At 47.7% G+C, this 13,483-nt stretch overlaps 7 protein-coding genes across 7 annotated transcripts in view; 2 read left to right on the top strand and 5 right to left on the bottom strand.

Moving 5' to 3' along the window:
- The window catches only part of FOXG_22629 (uncharacterized protein), a gene marked incomplete at both ends in the record, with an annotated part of 920 nt that extends 347 nt beyond the window's left edge, over positions 1 to 573 (bottom strand). The window contains 3 exons of the mRNA XM_018403034.1: positions 10 to 249; positions 299 to 408; positions 464 to 573. Of these exons, the coding sequence (XP_018257733.1) occupies positions 10 to 249; positions 299 to 408; positions 464 to 573 (460 nt within the window). The remainder of the gene's footprint in view (positions 1 to 9; positions 250 to 298; positions 409 to 463) is intronic.
- Positions 574 to 1,705: 1,132 nt separating this feature from the next.
- Positions 1,706 to 4,190, top strand: FOXG_16910 (uncharacterized protein). Its single transcript, XM_018396931.1, has one exon. It carries the CDS (start codon positions 1,851 to 1,853, stop codon positions 3,603 to 3,605), a length of 1,755 nt encoding a protein of 584 aa, XP_018257731.1. The 5' UTR covers positions 1,706 to 1,850; the 3' UTR covers positions 3,606 to 4,190.
- Positions 4,027 to 4,128, bottom strand: FOXG_22628 (uncharacterized protein; the record flags this gene model as incomplete). The annotated part of the gene is made up of 1 exon (XM_018403033.1): positions 4,027 to 4,128. The coding sequence occupies one exon, from the start codon at positions 4,126 to 4,128 to the stop codon at positions 4,027 to 4,029; it is 102 nt and encodes a 33-aa protein (XP_018257732.1).
- Positions 4,191 to 4,320: 130 nt separating the features above from the next.
- Positions 4,321 to 6,089, bottom strand: FOXG_16909 (uncharacterized protein). Its single transcript, XM_018396930.1, has 2 exons — positions 5,475 to 6,089; positions 4,321 to 5,423 (listed from the first exon to the last, which is right to left on the bottom strand). Exons 1-2 carry the CDS (start codon positions 5,946 to 5,948, stop codon positions 4,395 to 4,397), a joined length of 1,503 nt encoding a protein of 500 aa, XP_018257730.1. The 5' UTR covers positions 5,949 to 6,089; the 3' UTR covers positions 4,321 to 4,394.
- Positions 6,090 to 6,396: 307 nt separating this feature from the next.
- On the bottom strand, positions 6,397 to 7,933 carry FOXG_16908 (uncharacterized protein). The gene has a single exon (XM_018396929.1). The coding sequence runs from the start codon at positions 7,697 to 7,699 to the stop codon at positions 6,680 to 6,682; it is 1,020 nt and encodes a 339-aa protein (XP_018257729.1). The 5' UTR covers positions 7,700 to 7,933; the 3' UTR covers positions 6,397 to 6,679.
- Positions 7,934 to 8,154: 221 nt separating this feature from the next.
- On the bottom strand, positions 8,155 to 9,865 carry FOXG_16907 (uncharacterized protein). The gene has a single exon (XM_018396928.1). It carries the CDS (start codon positions 9,384 to 9,386, stop codon positions 8,295 to 8,297), a length of 1,092 nt encoding a protein of 363 aa, XP_018257728.1. The 5' UTR covers positions 9,387 to 9,865; the 3' UTR covers positions 8,155 to 8,294.
- A 748-nt stretch (positions 9,866 to 10,613) lies between these two features.
- FOXG_16906 (gluconolactonase) lies at positions 10,614 to 12,456 on the top strand. Its single transcript, XM_018396927.1, has 6 exons — positions 10,614 to 10,934; positions 10,984 to 11,326; positions 11,378 to 11,485; positions 11,537 to 11,746; positions 11,795 to 11,971; positions 12,022 to 12,456. Exons 1-6 carry the CDS (start codon positions 10,782 to 10,784, stop codon positions 12,231 to 12,233), a joined length of 1,203 nt encoding a protein of 400 aa, XP_018257727.1. The 5' UTR covers positions 10,614 to 10,781; the 3' UTR covers positions 12,234 to 12,456.
- The last annotated feature ends 1,027 nt before the right edge of the window (positions 12,457 to 13,483 follow it).

Raw genomic sequence — 13,483 nt, 5'->3', positions numbered from 1 at the left:
CCCACTGACTTGTTCGTATGTATGACTCGTCACTAAGCCCAGTAACCTTAAAACCTACAACTTTGCCGGCCCTAATGCCAGCAAGCCTCTCCTCAGTGACCAGCATAGTCTTTCTATCATGGCCATCGGACCCCAGGCCCTTGTGTCCAAGAAAGTAACATGTCGGATCAGGCTTGCCGACCTTGACGGACTCGGCGGTAGCAAGATGGCCAAGATTTACTGGAATAGCAGCTTCGATTCGCTTGACAACTAGTGAGTGTTAGCTAAGCAAATATCGGCAGCGCCATTTGCATCCTACAATCCCAGTTAACATACGCAGGTACCAACAATTCAAGAACATCCAGGCTACGTCGTCCATGAGATGTCTCAAGGATGACCTCGGGATCTACGCCGATTTCTTTGCAGACACTGCAGAAGTCTCATCAGTACTTCATCCTCCAGAGTTGAGATATTGAGAACCTACTCCTGCCAGTGGTTCTCAACTGCAGTCGTTGGATCAGTAATGGTGCCATTAAGATCGACGAGGAACTCAGAAAGACTGTGCTTTTGGATTAGTGACTCGGTATCAGACATTGGGTCGAAGAAGAAAGCGTGTTTTGTGTGAGTTGAGTCTTGATCAAGTTATTTGAAGTTAGTTAAAATTCATTATCACTTTTTGGAAATGATTCGTACCTCCTCAAGTCTTCAATAGAATTTGACGACACGAAGTGCAGGGTAGGAGCACGAAACGGAGCACAAACCGATTTGACAGTACTTGAGAGGCACCTTGGCGGGTTCTTTGTATCCTTTACATGCAGCATACACTTGATTATAGGATCCGCCAGCCACGAAATACCACTGTAGACGGGCTTTACATTCCAACGGCAATTTACAGGATTACTATGAGGAACTTATAAGTCGAACCAAGGGTCAGCAAGCCTGATTAGGATTGGTATCAAAAGGCTCTACCGTCCCATTGTTTGACGGTTTTCGGGCTGACAAACCAACCAATGATTAGGATATCAACATGGAAGCAGGATTCAGTTAGACCGCCGATTACCAGTAGGTACACAGTTTAAAAATGCGGCCGTTGTCTCTAGACTGAGTTTGGGGCGCGGGTTCTGGACCTGTGGTAGCATGAGACCTGAGACACGCGTTTCTTGATTGGGTTAAGTTTAGTGGGAAATGTTAGTGTGCTTTTCACGGGAGCGGGACGATAGCTCCCGCGCCACGAAGCAGCAGCTATTGAAGGGAGTGTAAGCCCTTAGCAGTCACTTGCGGCAGTTAGCGGAGGCCACAATTCAAGTTGGGCCGTTTTCATCGTCAAACCTTCGTGGACCTTGTCAAAGCCCTGGTGTGATAGGCTTGGGCATTACAGCAAATCCAACATTCCTTATACACGATGTCTGATAATCATTGCCCAAGCCGGTCGTGGCATATTGACGGTGAACAGCCAGAGTGGCAAAGACAAGCAGCATCTTCCAACCCCTCTCTGTCTCGGTTATTTTGCCTTTGACTGGCCGAAAATCTAGTTTGAGAGATATGGTGGCTGGCTGAAAAGCAAGAGGCGGTCGAGAACCGTTCGACGTTTCGATGATCCCATTAGGTAGACCAGTCGAGATCCTCTCCGCACAACGCCATGTCTTACCTTGGGAAGATACTCACCGACGAACCGAAAATGGCATTGCTATTGCAACTGACTGCTCTGAACTCAACTTGGAGCAGATGCAGAAAGCTGTCTCAGGTATTTGGACAAACTATATAACAACGAACTGATTGCCCTGTTAATTTTTCCATAAGATTCATCACTAAACCTCTTTCTCATTCTCCACCCATTTTTCAATATTACATCTGATCTTCTCTCCAAAACCATGGCTACGGCTCAAGTCAACAACTTCATTGGGATGCAATACGCCCGTGAAGGCAACGAGTATGAAAAAGAGGACTACAACTTCTTCAATCAGCAGTACGCAACCTCATCCTACATAGATGTAGCAGATCATAACCTAGATCCCGCTCTCATTCTCAAACCAAAGGATGACAATGATGTCAAGAGCGCCATCAACTATGCCGTTGAACACAAAGTCGGCATTGCTATCAAGAGTGGCGGTCACCAGTACAGCGGCGCTTGTTCTTGTTCAGGCAACAATGTGCAGCTTGATGTGAGCAACGCGTACAAGGACTTGAAAATCATCAGCAATCCAACTATTCCCGTTCCTGATGATAGAGTACTGGTATTTGCTGGTGTCGGCAATCAGCTACAGGACTTTCTGGCTTACCTCGCCAGTCATGGGCTCTTTGCTCCCACGGGTCAATGCGCCTATGTGTGCCTTGGTGGCCACGGACAGACCGGAGGTTATGGCCAACTTGGACGCAGCTTTGGCCTTCTTGGTGATTACATCACCGAGATTCGCATGATCGACCACAGCGGCAAAGTCCAGATCATCAACAAAGATAAGAATGCTGAGCTCTTTTATGCCATCCGCGGTGGCAGTCCTGGCAACTTTGGTGTTATTACGCACTATACCATCATGGCATTCAAAGCCAAGAGCTACATGGGCATCGAAAACACGATCAAGACCCCCAAAGGCCCAGTCAAGTTCCAGGGACCCCGCGGAGTCAAGGCCTTCTGGCTTTACAATGAGAACACTCTTAAGTCTCTTTTGGGATTTGTTGCAGCCATGTCTGATGCAGGCAACGCGCCCCGGGGTCGCGATCTTTGCGTCAACGTCCTTAGCACGGACTTTGATATCACCAAGCTTTTTCCTTCGTTCAAGAACGATGAAGTATGGAAAGGCCTTCAAGACACAGTCTTTCGATTCTTCCCTGACAACATCCGTGCCCTACTGGCTGGTAAACTGCCCCCTGTCATCGTCCTCTACGCACAATGGTGCCCGGTTGGGGATCAACAGAAGTATGACGAAAGCACAGATGCGTGGTTCCAGCAATTTCGGAATCTGGACAATTTCAAGCATGGTTGTGTTCACTTCGATGAGTTTCCTGCAGACATGGCCAACATGACAGGCCACTGGGTATTCCCCCAACGTCGAGAGTTCCCTCGTCCATATGTCAAGCGAACGTATGCCACCAACTCAAAGACTCTGGGTAAAGATGGCTGGGTCAACACGCTGGTTGGAAGACTTGGCAAGATCTGCGATCCATACGAGAAGCTGGACGATGCGAACGAGAGACCGGTACCGAATCCCCTCTACGATAACTGTAAGCTCTCTGCCCAGATCCAGTGCTTCGGCGGAGAGAATTCGATGTTCTACAAGAATGGGGACGGTAGTTCTGCATATAGTTGGAGAGATTCAACCGTTCTCCAAACTGTGGACTGTTGGTATCTGAACATAAACGACCCAAATCATAAAATGTCGCAAAATCTCGCGAATCAATGGCAGAACGAGAACGACGGCGTGATGATTGGTGCCAAGAGCTGTTTCAGTAAGACTGACAGACGCGTTCTTTGGGGTTCCTGGGGCTCCTGGGTTATGGCTAGCCCTGACGTCTGGAAGACTTATTATGAAGATGAGGCCAAGTACCAGAGGCTGGGCAAGGCCAGGGCGGCAGCTGATCCAAATGGTACCTTTACTGCGAATCCATTTGCTGTTGCACGCCAAAGTTAGGCAACATTCAGCTAGGCTTTACTGTACTAAGAGAACCTCTTTCAGTGAAACCGATATCTTAATGCCATCGTCTTCATAGCCTTTGTCACACATAGAAACGTACGTTCTGATAAGACCGGACCACTAGAAGTAGCATTAAGCCAAGAACGCTTGCTACGTTTTTAGAAGTCTCATGTGCCACAGATACGTGTCTTCCCAAGTCACGAGCGGAGACTAACAGACTTGGGGGCTATGTTAAGCCCTCATGCTTGGTACGAAAATGTTGCGCCAATGGCTGAGCTTTATCAGCAAGCGTCAGGCTCAACTTGACAGCACATCACTCGGTGCGCCTGCAGCTCTGATAGAGGCCCCCAAAGGAGGCCATGAAGCCGTGGTCGAAGTCTTGCTTGAAGAAGGCGCCACCATCGAGACTATGGATGATTCAGGGGATACAGCACTGGTGCATTTTGTGAGATGTAATCACGAAGCGGTAGTGGCGCTTCTTCTCCAGATAGGGGCCAATGCTGAGGCAGAAGATAAACATGGTGTGGCATGCTTGATGATAGCCGTAAAGAACTGCAAAAAGGCTATCATAGATCTACTCATACAGCACGGGGCCAAGAAAAGCTGGTCATACTACCGTGCTCGTATTTTTTAGTCTACCAACATCATTTTCAATCGCTTATCTACTCTACGGTATGCGCGTTAGGGTTAGTAATGTTAAGGCATAATTTATATATAAGGCGAAGAGAGCATGGTTATCTAGACATAGGGAAATTTCATTGTATAAGGTAAAGAAGTTATAAAATCTCATTTGGTGGAAATCTCAACAGATATCTCCGTTTCCTGCTTGAGAGCCCTGGATGTAAACAAGGCCAGGGTGCGATCGTTAGGCTTGTATTGCAACAGGCTGCCACTCGGTAGAACTCGAGCCTCATACCCGTTCGGAAACGTAGAAATAGGTAGAATGATCTCAGTCGGTGCACCGATGTTAGGATCGCTTGTGAAGTTCAGCTTGAAGATACCCGAAGTCGCATCAAAGCCAAATGAAGTAGGCGTCCCTGCGATTGCCGCCGGGTACGCACGGCTGTAGTGCTTCTCTAGCTCTGAGTATGGCTTGCCCGATGTTCCATTATACAGATTCTCATATGCCCATCCGATCCAGGATACCATGCTTGCATCAGTCGCTGCCACCGCTTCCGCTACCCCAGCCATCTGCTTATCATCACCCATCCAGAACGTCAACTCCGTAAGAACACCGGCGGTCTTGAGTCGCACATTGTCTTTGTGTCGGTTGTAAAGTGTATCTTTTAACGGGCCCAGTTGAGGGGGATTATAGTAGTGAAATGAGTGTACCGTCTTGGATCCGTCGCCGAGAGGTACGTTGTTGAAGCCTGAGAGAACATCGAAGGTAGTGCCCTCGAACCAGATAAGCGTATCATTGTCAACCGTGCGTATCTGTTTAGATGCTCGGTTCCAAAGACCCTCCAAGGCTTTACGGTCGGCAACTCCTGGCACAAGCAGTGTCGGGTCGGCGTATGTGTCGCCAGCCCAGGGCTCGTTGAGTAGATTGTACCCCACGATATTAGTAGTGTCAACATACTCCGAGGCTAGTTTCTTCCAGTACGCAGCGAATGCGTCTCCCAGACCGTCGAAGTTATTGTAAAGTCTTCCAAACGCATTTCCAACAGCTACAGATAAGTAGCTCAGTGACCAGTCTATAGTATTGCATTGGGATTGGGGCGAAGGAAAGCCGTTTGTGTCAGTGGTGAATGGCTTCAGCTTCTGAGGAAACGGGAATCTTCTGAATCCTGTAACCCAGTTCTTCTTGACAAACCACTGACTTAATGTTAGTTGGTGCAAGATATAAAGGGTTCATTGCTTACTCACATCAGGTACACCATGTCCGCAAAGCTGTTTAGCCAATACATCTTGGTGCACGTCCACCAGCACATAGATACCGTGTTCTTCTGCCAGCTTTGTCTGCTTCTTCATGATATCCAAGAACGTTTGATTGTACTCGCCGCGAACTGGTTCAGCACCAGCCCAACTGTGACCAAGCCGGACAATATTCAGCCCCAAGTCGTGCATATTCTGAACATCTCGTTCGCCGAATGACGAGACACCTGGAGTCCACTCAAAGGGCCTGTACCATGGCGCCTCCTTCATGACGACGTTTGTCCCGTGAAAGAACCTAGTTCGTCCATACTCGTCAACGATCTGATGAGTATCCTGGTTCACATGCTTGATCCGAGCCATATTTGGATGAGTCTCGTACCAGCCCTCTGGATCTTGGGCCAATACTCTTGGAATCTCGGTGCACGATAAGGCCAGAAGCCATACCGCTACGGAGTCAGAAAGCATGTCAGTGAAGATAGCTGTATATGGGTCGCCTGGATTTATGCACCAGGCCAGTATCTGACAGGTCTGGCCAAAGGAAAGTTGGTGGTAAAAGAAATGAAGCCTGTCTTAAGCCGGTAGCCGTTCGTACCGAAACAACTGGAGCAATAATCCCATTTTATCAAGTAGATCTCTTTCATTTTGTTGATTTGTATTTCTTGGATCTAAGCTAGCCGCATCAAGTAGGTATCACTTAACAGAACCAAACATTGCTACATGCAGGAAGGGAAGGTAACCCTTCTCCACATCCATATTGGCATTTGTTGCCAAATGTATCCCAAAACCTGATCTGCAATACTAAGTAGGGATAATTTAATGCCCAATTGAGGCGTAAATTGTTCCTCGTGAACAACTTCCCGAGTGTTGTACCGAGGTTCAGTTACTTGGCCCAAGCACGTGAGAGGAGACACAGCGACTTCTAATGCCAGTTGGGTTTCTATCCTATAAATGTAATCAGAGGTCCTTTCAAGAACCGTGTTAATTACTTTCAAGTGATTACGAATCATGAGACCACTGCAACTCTTGCTCGAGGTGGCTATTACGCATCATATATTGCTATCTCTACAGCAGAGGGATCTCAACGTAATCCAGCCAGTCTAGCAATGGCTTGAAGAGCTCCGACTACCAGCTTTACCAGTTCAGGCACCATGCGGGTAAGCCACTCCAACGAACGGATCTCTTCCCAAGTGTTCTGCTTAGTACTCCTGGGAAGTATGCAATCCAACGAGCCTCTCCGACAGCTCCCAGAGTTTTCGTTCTGCCTCCTCGTCATAGATCCATGCAGCATGTCCAAGCTCAGGCGATGTCGGCTCTACACCCGGCCTCACCGGTCTTTCCTCCACGAAATCAGCCAGATACTTCCCACCACGACCCTCCCAATCCTTACTAACTGCCGCATAAACAGTCGTAGCAGCGCCTTGAGCTTTGTTCCTCAAAGCATTCTTGATAGGCCCATCCAAGTCAATCGTGCTCAGATCAACATATTTCCCCAGGTTGGTAAGTATATACCCAGGATGCACCGACAAGCCGTGAAGGCCTTGATCGGCATACCGTCTGTCAAGCTCGGTCGCGAAGTAGATATTCGCCGTTTTGGATTGAGCATATGCGAGCCAAGGGTTGTAAGCTTCCTTCTCGAAGTTGAAGTCATCCCAGCGTATACCACCAAAGCGGTGAGCCTTTGACGCGACGGAGATGACACGTGATTGGAAAGAAGGCGTGATGGCTGCCAGAAGAGCTGGCTTGAGAAGTTGGAACAGAAGAAAGTGTCCAAGATGATTTGTTCCAAACTGTGTCTCGAAGCCCTCTTCGGTTCTACCCTCAGGAGTAGCCATGACTCCTGCGTTGAGGATAAGAATGTTCAGCTTATCAGCCTTGGCCAGGAAGTCTTCGGCAGCGGCTCGTACGGACTTGAACGAGTCAAGCCTAAGTTCGATTCCGTATACAGGTGCCTCCGACTTTGCTTCGGTCCATGAAATAATATCGTTGATGCCCTGCTCAATCTTCTCCGGAGATCTTGCGGTGATATAAACCGTTGCTCCAGTTGCATGAAGAGCTCGGGCGGTTTCGAGGCCGATACCTTGGTTGCCGCCTGTGATTAGTACGACCGTGCCTTTGAGTTTGCCAAGAAGGTCTTCGTCTTTGGCGATTTGAAGTGCTGTAGGTCTTGCGTCACCAGGACCTTGGGGCTTGGCGTGAACTTCAGTGTAGCGAGACATGCTGGAGATGTTGTGATGATTGTTTGGTGAACTTCTGAAGAAGAGATGAGTTTATTAAATAGAAAGCCGGTAGGTATGCTTCCCATGAGCTTTTATAATTTTCAGATTCAAACTATTCTTTGATCTTCATGGTGCCGATAGTAGTACTGGCTTGGTCATCAGGCTCCATGTCTCGGCAATCAAACTTTGACATGATCAGGGTATGTGGTGCAAGCGTGATCATCAGCCAGAGCCACGGTTTAGCTAGATACTATTGCACGATGATACAATAGTAACGTGTTTCAAGGAGTCTAGTTTAGAGTTTGTTGATGTACGATTGGTTGGATGATGTGAGCCATTTGGCTTACCCGATAACTCCGGACTTTAACGATACGACTGCCCCGGCTTGAGCGGTGAAATGGCTGATATCAGCCCCTATGCCATGCTTAAGAATCAGAGAGAAATAGACTTGGCATCAACAGCAATAGTCTAATTGCTGCGATATGGAAATTCGTCGAGAAACCCTGTCACGCCCGAGTAACAATCACGCCATCGCAATGACTTCATACTCCGACAATGGTAATGCAGATGACAAACGCTGTATTATTATCTTATCTTAGTTGCCGTACTTGGCGAATTGTACTTCAGAAGACGCCGACGATGCACTTCCTCTCGGTACATGCTGCAGATCACCCGATCCTTCTCCCTCCAAACTACCCCTGTCGTGATCAGCATGACCCGGATATCTCTCGCTATGGACTGATATCTCGGTTGTCTTGACCAGACTCGACTCATTGCCGAATACACGATGGCTCTCTTCACCCTTCCCAACGCGAACCTCATACTCTCCAGTAATCGTTCCCTGAGGCCCAGTATGCTTCCGCCGGTCGCGATTCAACGTCTCCAAGCCGACGTCGTCATGGTGTGTGGCATTGTGACTGCGACCGTAAGAACTTTCGTTTCTTCCGCGAGTAAGTTCGACGAGACGGTTGAGGATGCTGAACTCGAGCTTGAGCTTGACGCTGTATACGAGTGGCTTCCAGGCGGTCTGGATGTCGAAAAGGTTCGCGAATTCGAGGGCGAGGATGGAGACGTCGAGGAGGATGACGAGGACGTTGACGATGAGGAGATGGTTCAATACCATGCGCGTCTTGGTGTTGCCGACACTCTTCTCTAGTCTAAGGCGTTTGCTTGTCTCCCAGACGTACAAGCCCGAGATGATGAGTTCCTGGACAAAGAAGACGCTGAGTTGGATCTTCTCAAAGACCTCGTAAGGTTTCTGAAAAGGTTTCGGGTTCGACGATCCGACGCCGTAAACAAGGATGATTATAGAGAGATGCAACCAGGTGGCATTGAAGATGATCATATACAACACCATCCTCAACCTCTTCTGATTATGCATAACAATATGCAACCGCGAATACAAAACAACAGACTGTCCCGTTATCATAGTACACCATCCAATGAGTATAAGCGTCGAGTAAAGATACGTCTGCGCCGACAGCGACAGGTGTAGGATAAGGTAACCCGTTCCATTGAAGGCAATACCCCAAGTCGCAATGACTAAACTCCAGAAGTAAAGTCCGCTGCGCTTCTTGAAGCTGCTGAAGATGTAGGCATTGAGCTCGAGGACATTGTAGAATGCGATGCTGATAAAGACGCAGATCACGATTGCGACGGCGCCGCTTTTGGTGTTGATTTCTGCCATGTCATTTCGGTGCGGTGATGGGACGGGGATAGAGATCGATCGGCAGACGGGGAAATGGGGTAATAAAACGAGTGAATTGAATGGAATAAAAGGAAGCGATGCCCTGCTTCAGCAGTAACTGGGATTGAAAACACAGAACCAACAATTATTTGTTGGCTGTCGGTATTGCAAAGGTCTTAAGTAAAACTGAAAACACCCTCTTTCTCAACGTCCTTCTTCTCTCCCTCTGGTGGCGGTCTCACCATCCAGTTTCCTCCTTCCATATCACGCAACTGACAATTCCATGCTAAGCTCATTTCGTGACTGGATCTTTTGCTCTGATAAAGTTCAAGGTTGGCAGTTTTGGCTAATCAAACTCAAACTCTATTTTTCTGCATGTTGGTTACATCCCTGCCTCAGCTGTCGAAGGGGTTCATGGGCTGATACGACAGTTGTACTACGATCGTCGTCTTGCTACTCCGTACAGAAGAAAAAAATACCAAGGGTATCGTTACCAAGGCCATGGTAGAGATGAGATGAAATCCTGAGATCTGACATATCTGCATCGTTTGTTCTGCAAAGTGAAAAGATCGTCAATCCTCTCACGCACCATCTCGGAAAGTTCCTTCGCCATATGCCGCAGAAGTGCGTCACACCAGGATTTCACACCTACTCAATTGAGCAAGTCGTAATTTTCACAGCAGGGACCTTTCCAAGCGTAAGCCACGATTTCAGCTGGTGTCGAAAAGACCTCCAATCGCAGTGCTTTCCCTTCCCACTCGTGTCCGTTATTCAGCGGCAGTTTCGGTCGGTTATTAATAAAAAACAACCCTTCTTGTTGAGAATGTGCCGCTGCCAAGGAACTGGAACCACATTATGTAGTTGTGGCGTGGATGCAGGTTATAGGAGGTTGCGTTGGTTATTGGTCGTTGGTTCAGTTCGACATTGATTCAAGGCCCCTGTAAGCAGGGTTTATACCGATTCTTTTCAGGGTAATTCCCTTCTTTTCTCCCGATCAGCCCTGTCCGGAAGACACCCCCAGATCCCCGAGTCAGTCTAGAACTTCCTCAATCGTAAGTTATTCTTCCCCTGCTCAACGGACCAACATCTGCTTTTCCTCTCGGCTACGTAACTCTCCCAAACTCTAAACATGCTAATTTCCCCACATTCTACTACCTCGATCCCCAGTGCCGAAGCGCTGATTGACCCGCGTAAACCGGCGACCCACGCTAGCTTAAGCTTAACGCTGCAGATCTTGCACGTTCTTGGAGTACAACGCCGAGACAACCCTCGTTAATGCCTCGTCGCTGTCATTTCAGGCGGAGATGATGAGTTCGCAGCGACCGATTCATTGCGCATATTAAAAGTGCCGCAACCAGCTGTCTTGGGTCCTGTCACACCAAGCACTCATTCGTCATGCCTTCTTCCATTTCTGTACTTGCGGGGGTTCTCGTGCCTGTTTTGGGCGCGGTGGCTGCTAAGCTTCCTTCTACGGCTCAGATTATTGATCAGAAGTCGTTCAATGTCTTGAAGGATGTGCCACCTCCTGCAGTGGCCAATGACTCTCTGGTATGTCACTACAGCCTCGTTGCTGATTGTTACTAATAATTATGAGTAGGTCTTCACTTGGCCTGGTGTAACTGAGGAGTCTCTTGTTGAGAAGCCTTTCCATGTCTACGATGAAGAGTTTTACGATGTAATTGGAAAAGACCCCTCTTTGACCCTCATCGCAACATCGGACACCGACCCAATCTTCCATGAGGCTGTCGTATGGTATCCTCCTACTGAAGAGGTGTTCTTTGTGCAGAATGCTGGCGCTCCTGCCGCAGGCACTGGCTTGAACAAATCTTCCATCATTCAGAAGATTTCCCTCAAGGAGGCCGATGCTGTTCGCAAGGGCAAGCAGGATGAGGTCAAGGTCACAGTTGTTGACTCGAACCCTCAGGTCATCAACCCCAATGGCAAGTTGAGTGGGTGATATATACTAGACAAGGCTAACCTCTCGATCTTAGGTGGTACGTACTACAAGGGCAATATCATCTTCGCTGGTGAAGGCCAAGGTGACGATGTTCCCTCTGCGCTGTACCTCATGAACCCTCTCCCTCCTTACAACACCACCAGTGAGTCGCAGGCACACTCAAAAGACAATGTTCTAAGCTAATCCTGACCAGCCCTCCTCAACAACTACTTTGGTCGTCAGTTCAACTCCCTCAACGACGTCGGTATCAACCCCAGGAACGGTGACCTGTACTTCACCGATACCCTCTACGGATATCTCCAAGACTTCCGTCCTGTTCCTGGTCTGCGAAACCAAGTCTATCGTTACAACTTTGACACCGGCGCTGTTACTGTTGTCGCTGATGACTTTACCCTTCCCAACGGTATGTCTTTTATTGAATGGTAAAGTACAAGCAACTCATATTGATCAGGTATTGGCTTTGGCCCCGACGGCAAGAAGGTTTATGTCACCGACACTGGCATCGCTCTCGGTTTCTACGGTCGCAACCTCTCTTCTCCCGCTTCTGTTTACTCTTTCGACGTGAACCAGGACGGTACTCTTCAGAACCGCAAGACCTTTGCTTACGTTGCCTCATTCATCCCCGATGGTAGGTCCTGTATGCTGTGCCTCTATCGTGTTTTATACTGACCTCTCCAGGTGTCCACACTGACTCCAAGGGTCGTGTTTATGCTGGCTGCGGTGATGGTGTCCATGTCTGGAACCCCTCTGGCAAGCTCATCGGCAAGATCTACACCGGAACGGTTGCTGCTAACTTCCAGTTTGCTGGTAAGGGAAGAATGATAATTACTGGACAGACGAAGTTGTTCTATGTCACTCTAGGGGCTTCGGGTCCCAAGCTCTATGATTAGAAATGTTCACTTCTCTATACTTACATAGATAATACATGGCATTTGATTTTTGTCGCATCATTTCAAGTAGCGCCACGGTCCTCTCTTTGCGGTATCTTGCTTGAAGCCGTGGGGCAGCATCTGCTGCTTTCATCCAAATCCAAGAATGTATGAAAGGTTACTTAGCTGAAATAAATATCTAGCTATAGATCAATTCGCCCGAATCTTTGGGCTTCGAAGCATGCATGTTTTTGTAACCCCGCTCTCACCCATACGGTTGTAGAAGGCCTCATTCTCATATGACCCAATAAGCTTACAGCGTCTAGGCCCAGCTGAAACCTGCAACCAAAGGACTCGGCCGCTTACGCCTGCAGGTGGATGTACAGTCATCTCCGGTCTTCCCTTGAGAGCAACGCTAACCGAGTCAATCGAACTGCAGCCATTTGGCTACCAAACATTCTACGTTTGGGGAGTTCATGGCAAGTGAGGTGCGGATGAACTTCGATCGTATTGCTAACTGTCGTCAGACTATAGTCCATGATCTTCTTCTTGATCACATCTTCGGTGACCGCGATAAGATTCTATCTAGACTACGAAGAATCCAGAGACGGCATGAGATCAAGAGCTCACATGGGCCTCCCTTTCGGCCGGCCTTTGTACCACTCTATGATGATGACCAGGTAGAGAATATGCTAGGGATCCCTGACTTTAAACAAGCCAAGTCCGATCTTCCAGCGTTCGTCTCGATCCCAACAATACAACTAGATAAATCGCGCCCTCGAACATTCCCTGAGATCTCCCACCACGTGAAGTTCCTACTACAGCCATTGTGTTAAATCAGAAGTGTATTTTCTAACCTTAAGACTGACTCATAAACTCGATACCGCTATGACCTTCTGATTGCTCTAAACCATCTTTCTAGCCTTCTTCTTAGCCCTGATAGCACCGATATATGTATTATTATAAAACCTTTATCAGGCCAAACTTTGCTTATATGTCAGTATTTATTAATAAATCTGAAAGCTATATACCTTACCTAGAAGTTAAATATGCCTTATTTAAGCTGCCTTTAGTTATTAGAGCTTTCTTTATAGCCTTTATAGCAGTTATCTCCTTAGTAAATTACTATTTATATATTAATTAAGAATATAATTTAATCCTAATTTTACCTAATTAGTTATATAACCTCTTTCTTTTTCTTCTTAGTTAATCTTTTTAGCTTATAAAAGACCTTATATAAGGCCTTTTTTTCTTATTAGATAACTTAGAAT

This window comes from Fusarium oxysporum, chromosome 13 (assembly GCF_000149955.1).
Source record: "Fusarium oxysporum f. sp. lycopersici 4287 chromosome 13, whole genome shotgun sequence".
NCBI classification, from domain to species: domain Eukaryota; kingdom Fungi; phylum Ascomycota; class Sordariomycetes; order Hypocreales; family Nectriaceae; genus Fusarium; species Fusarium oxysporum.
The sequence above is the reverse complement of the archived record's forward strand: the minus strand, read 5'-3'. Positions and strand labels throughout refer to the sequence as shown.

Excerpts from the sequence above, each read along its gene's own strand:
- FOXG_16910 (XM_018396931.1), top strand. The coding sequence starts at position 1,851 with ATGGCTACGGCTCAAGTCAACAACTTCATTGGGATGCAATACGCCCGT.
- FOXG_16909 (XM_018396930.1), bottom strand. The coding sequence starts at position 5,948 with ATGCTTTCTGACTCCGTAGCGGTATGGCTTCTGGCCTTATCGTGCACC. Across the intron at positions 5,424-5,474 it reads GCGGACATGGTGTACCTGAT|TGGTTTGTCAAGAAGAACTG; the intron begins GTGAGTAAGCAA and ends ACATTAAGTCAG.
- FOXG_16908 (XM_018396929.1), bottom strand. The coding sequence starts at position 7,699 with ATGTCTCGCTACACTGAAGTTCACGCCAAGCCCCAAGGTCCTGGTGAC.
- FOXG_16907 (XM_018396928.1), bottom strand. The coding sequence starts at position 9,386 with ATGGCAGAAATCAACACCAAAAGCGGCGCCGTCGCAATCGTGATCTGC.
- FOXG_16906 (XM_018396927.1), top strand. The coding sequence starts at position 10,782 with ATGCCTTCTTCCATTTCTGTACTTGCGGGGGTTCTCGTGCCTGTTTTG. Across the intron at positions 10,935-10,983 it reads CAGTGGCCAATGACTCTCTG|GTCTTCACTTGGCCTGGTGT; the intron begins GTATGTCACTAC and ends AATTATGAGTAG. Across the intron at positions 11,747-11,794 it reads TGACTTTACCCTTCCCAACG|GTATTGGCTTTGGCCCCGAC; the intron begins GTATGTCTTTTA and ends CATATTGATCAG.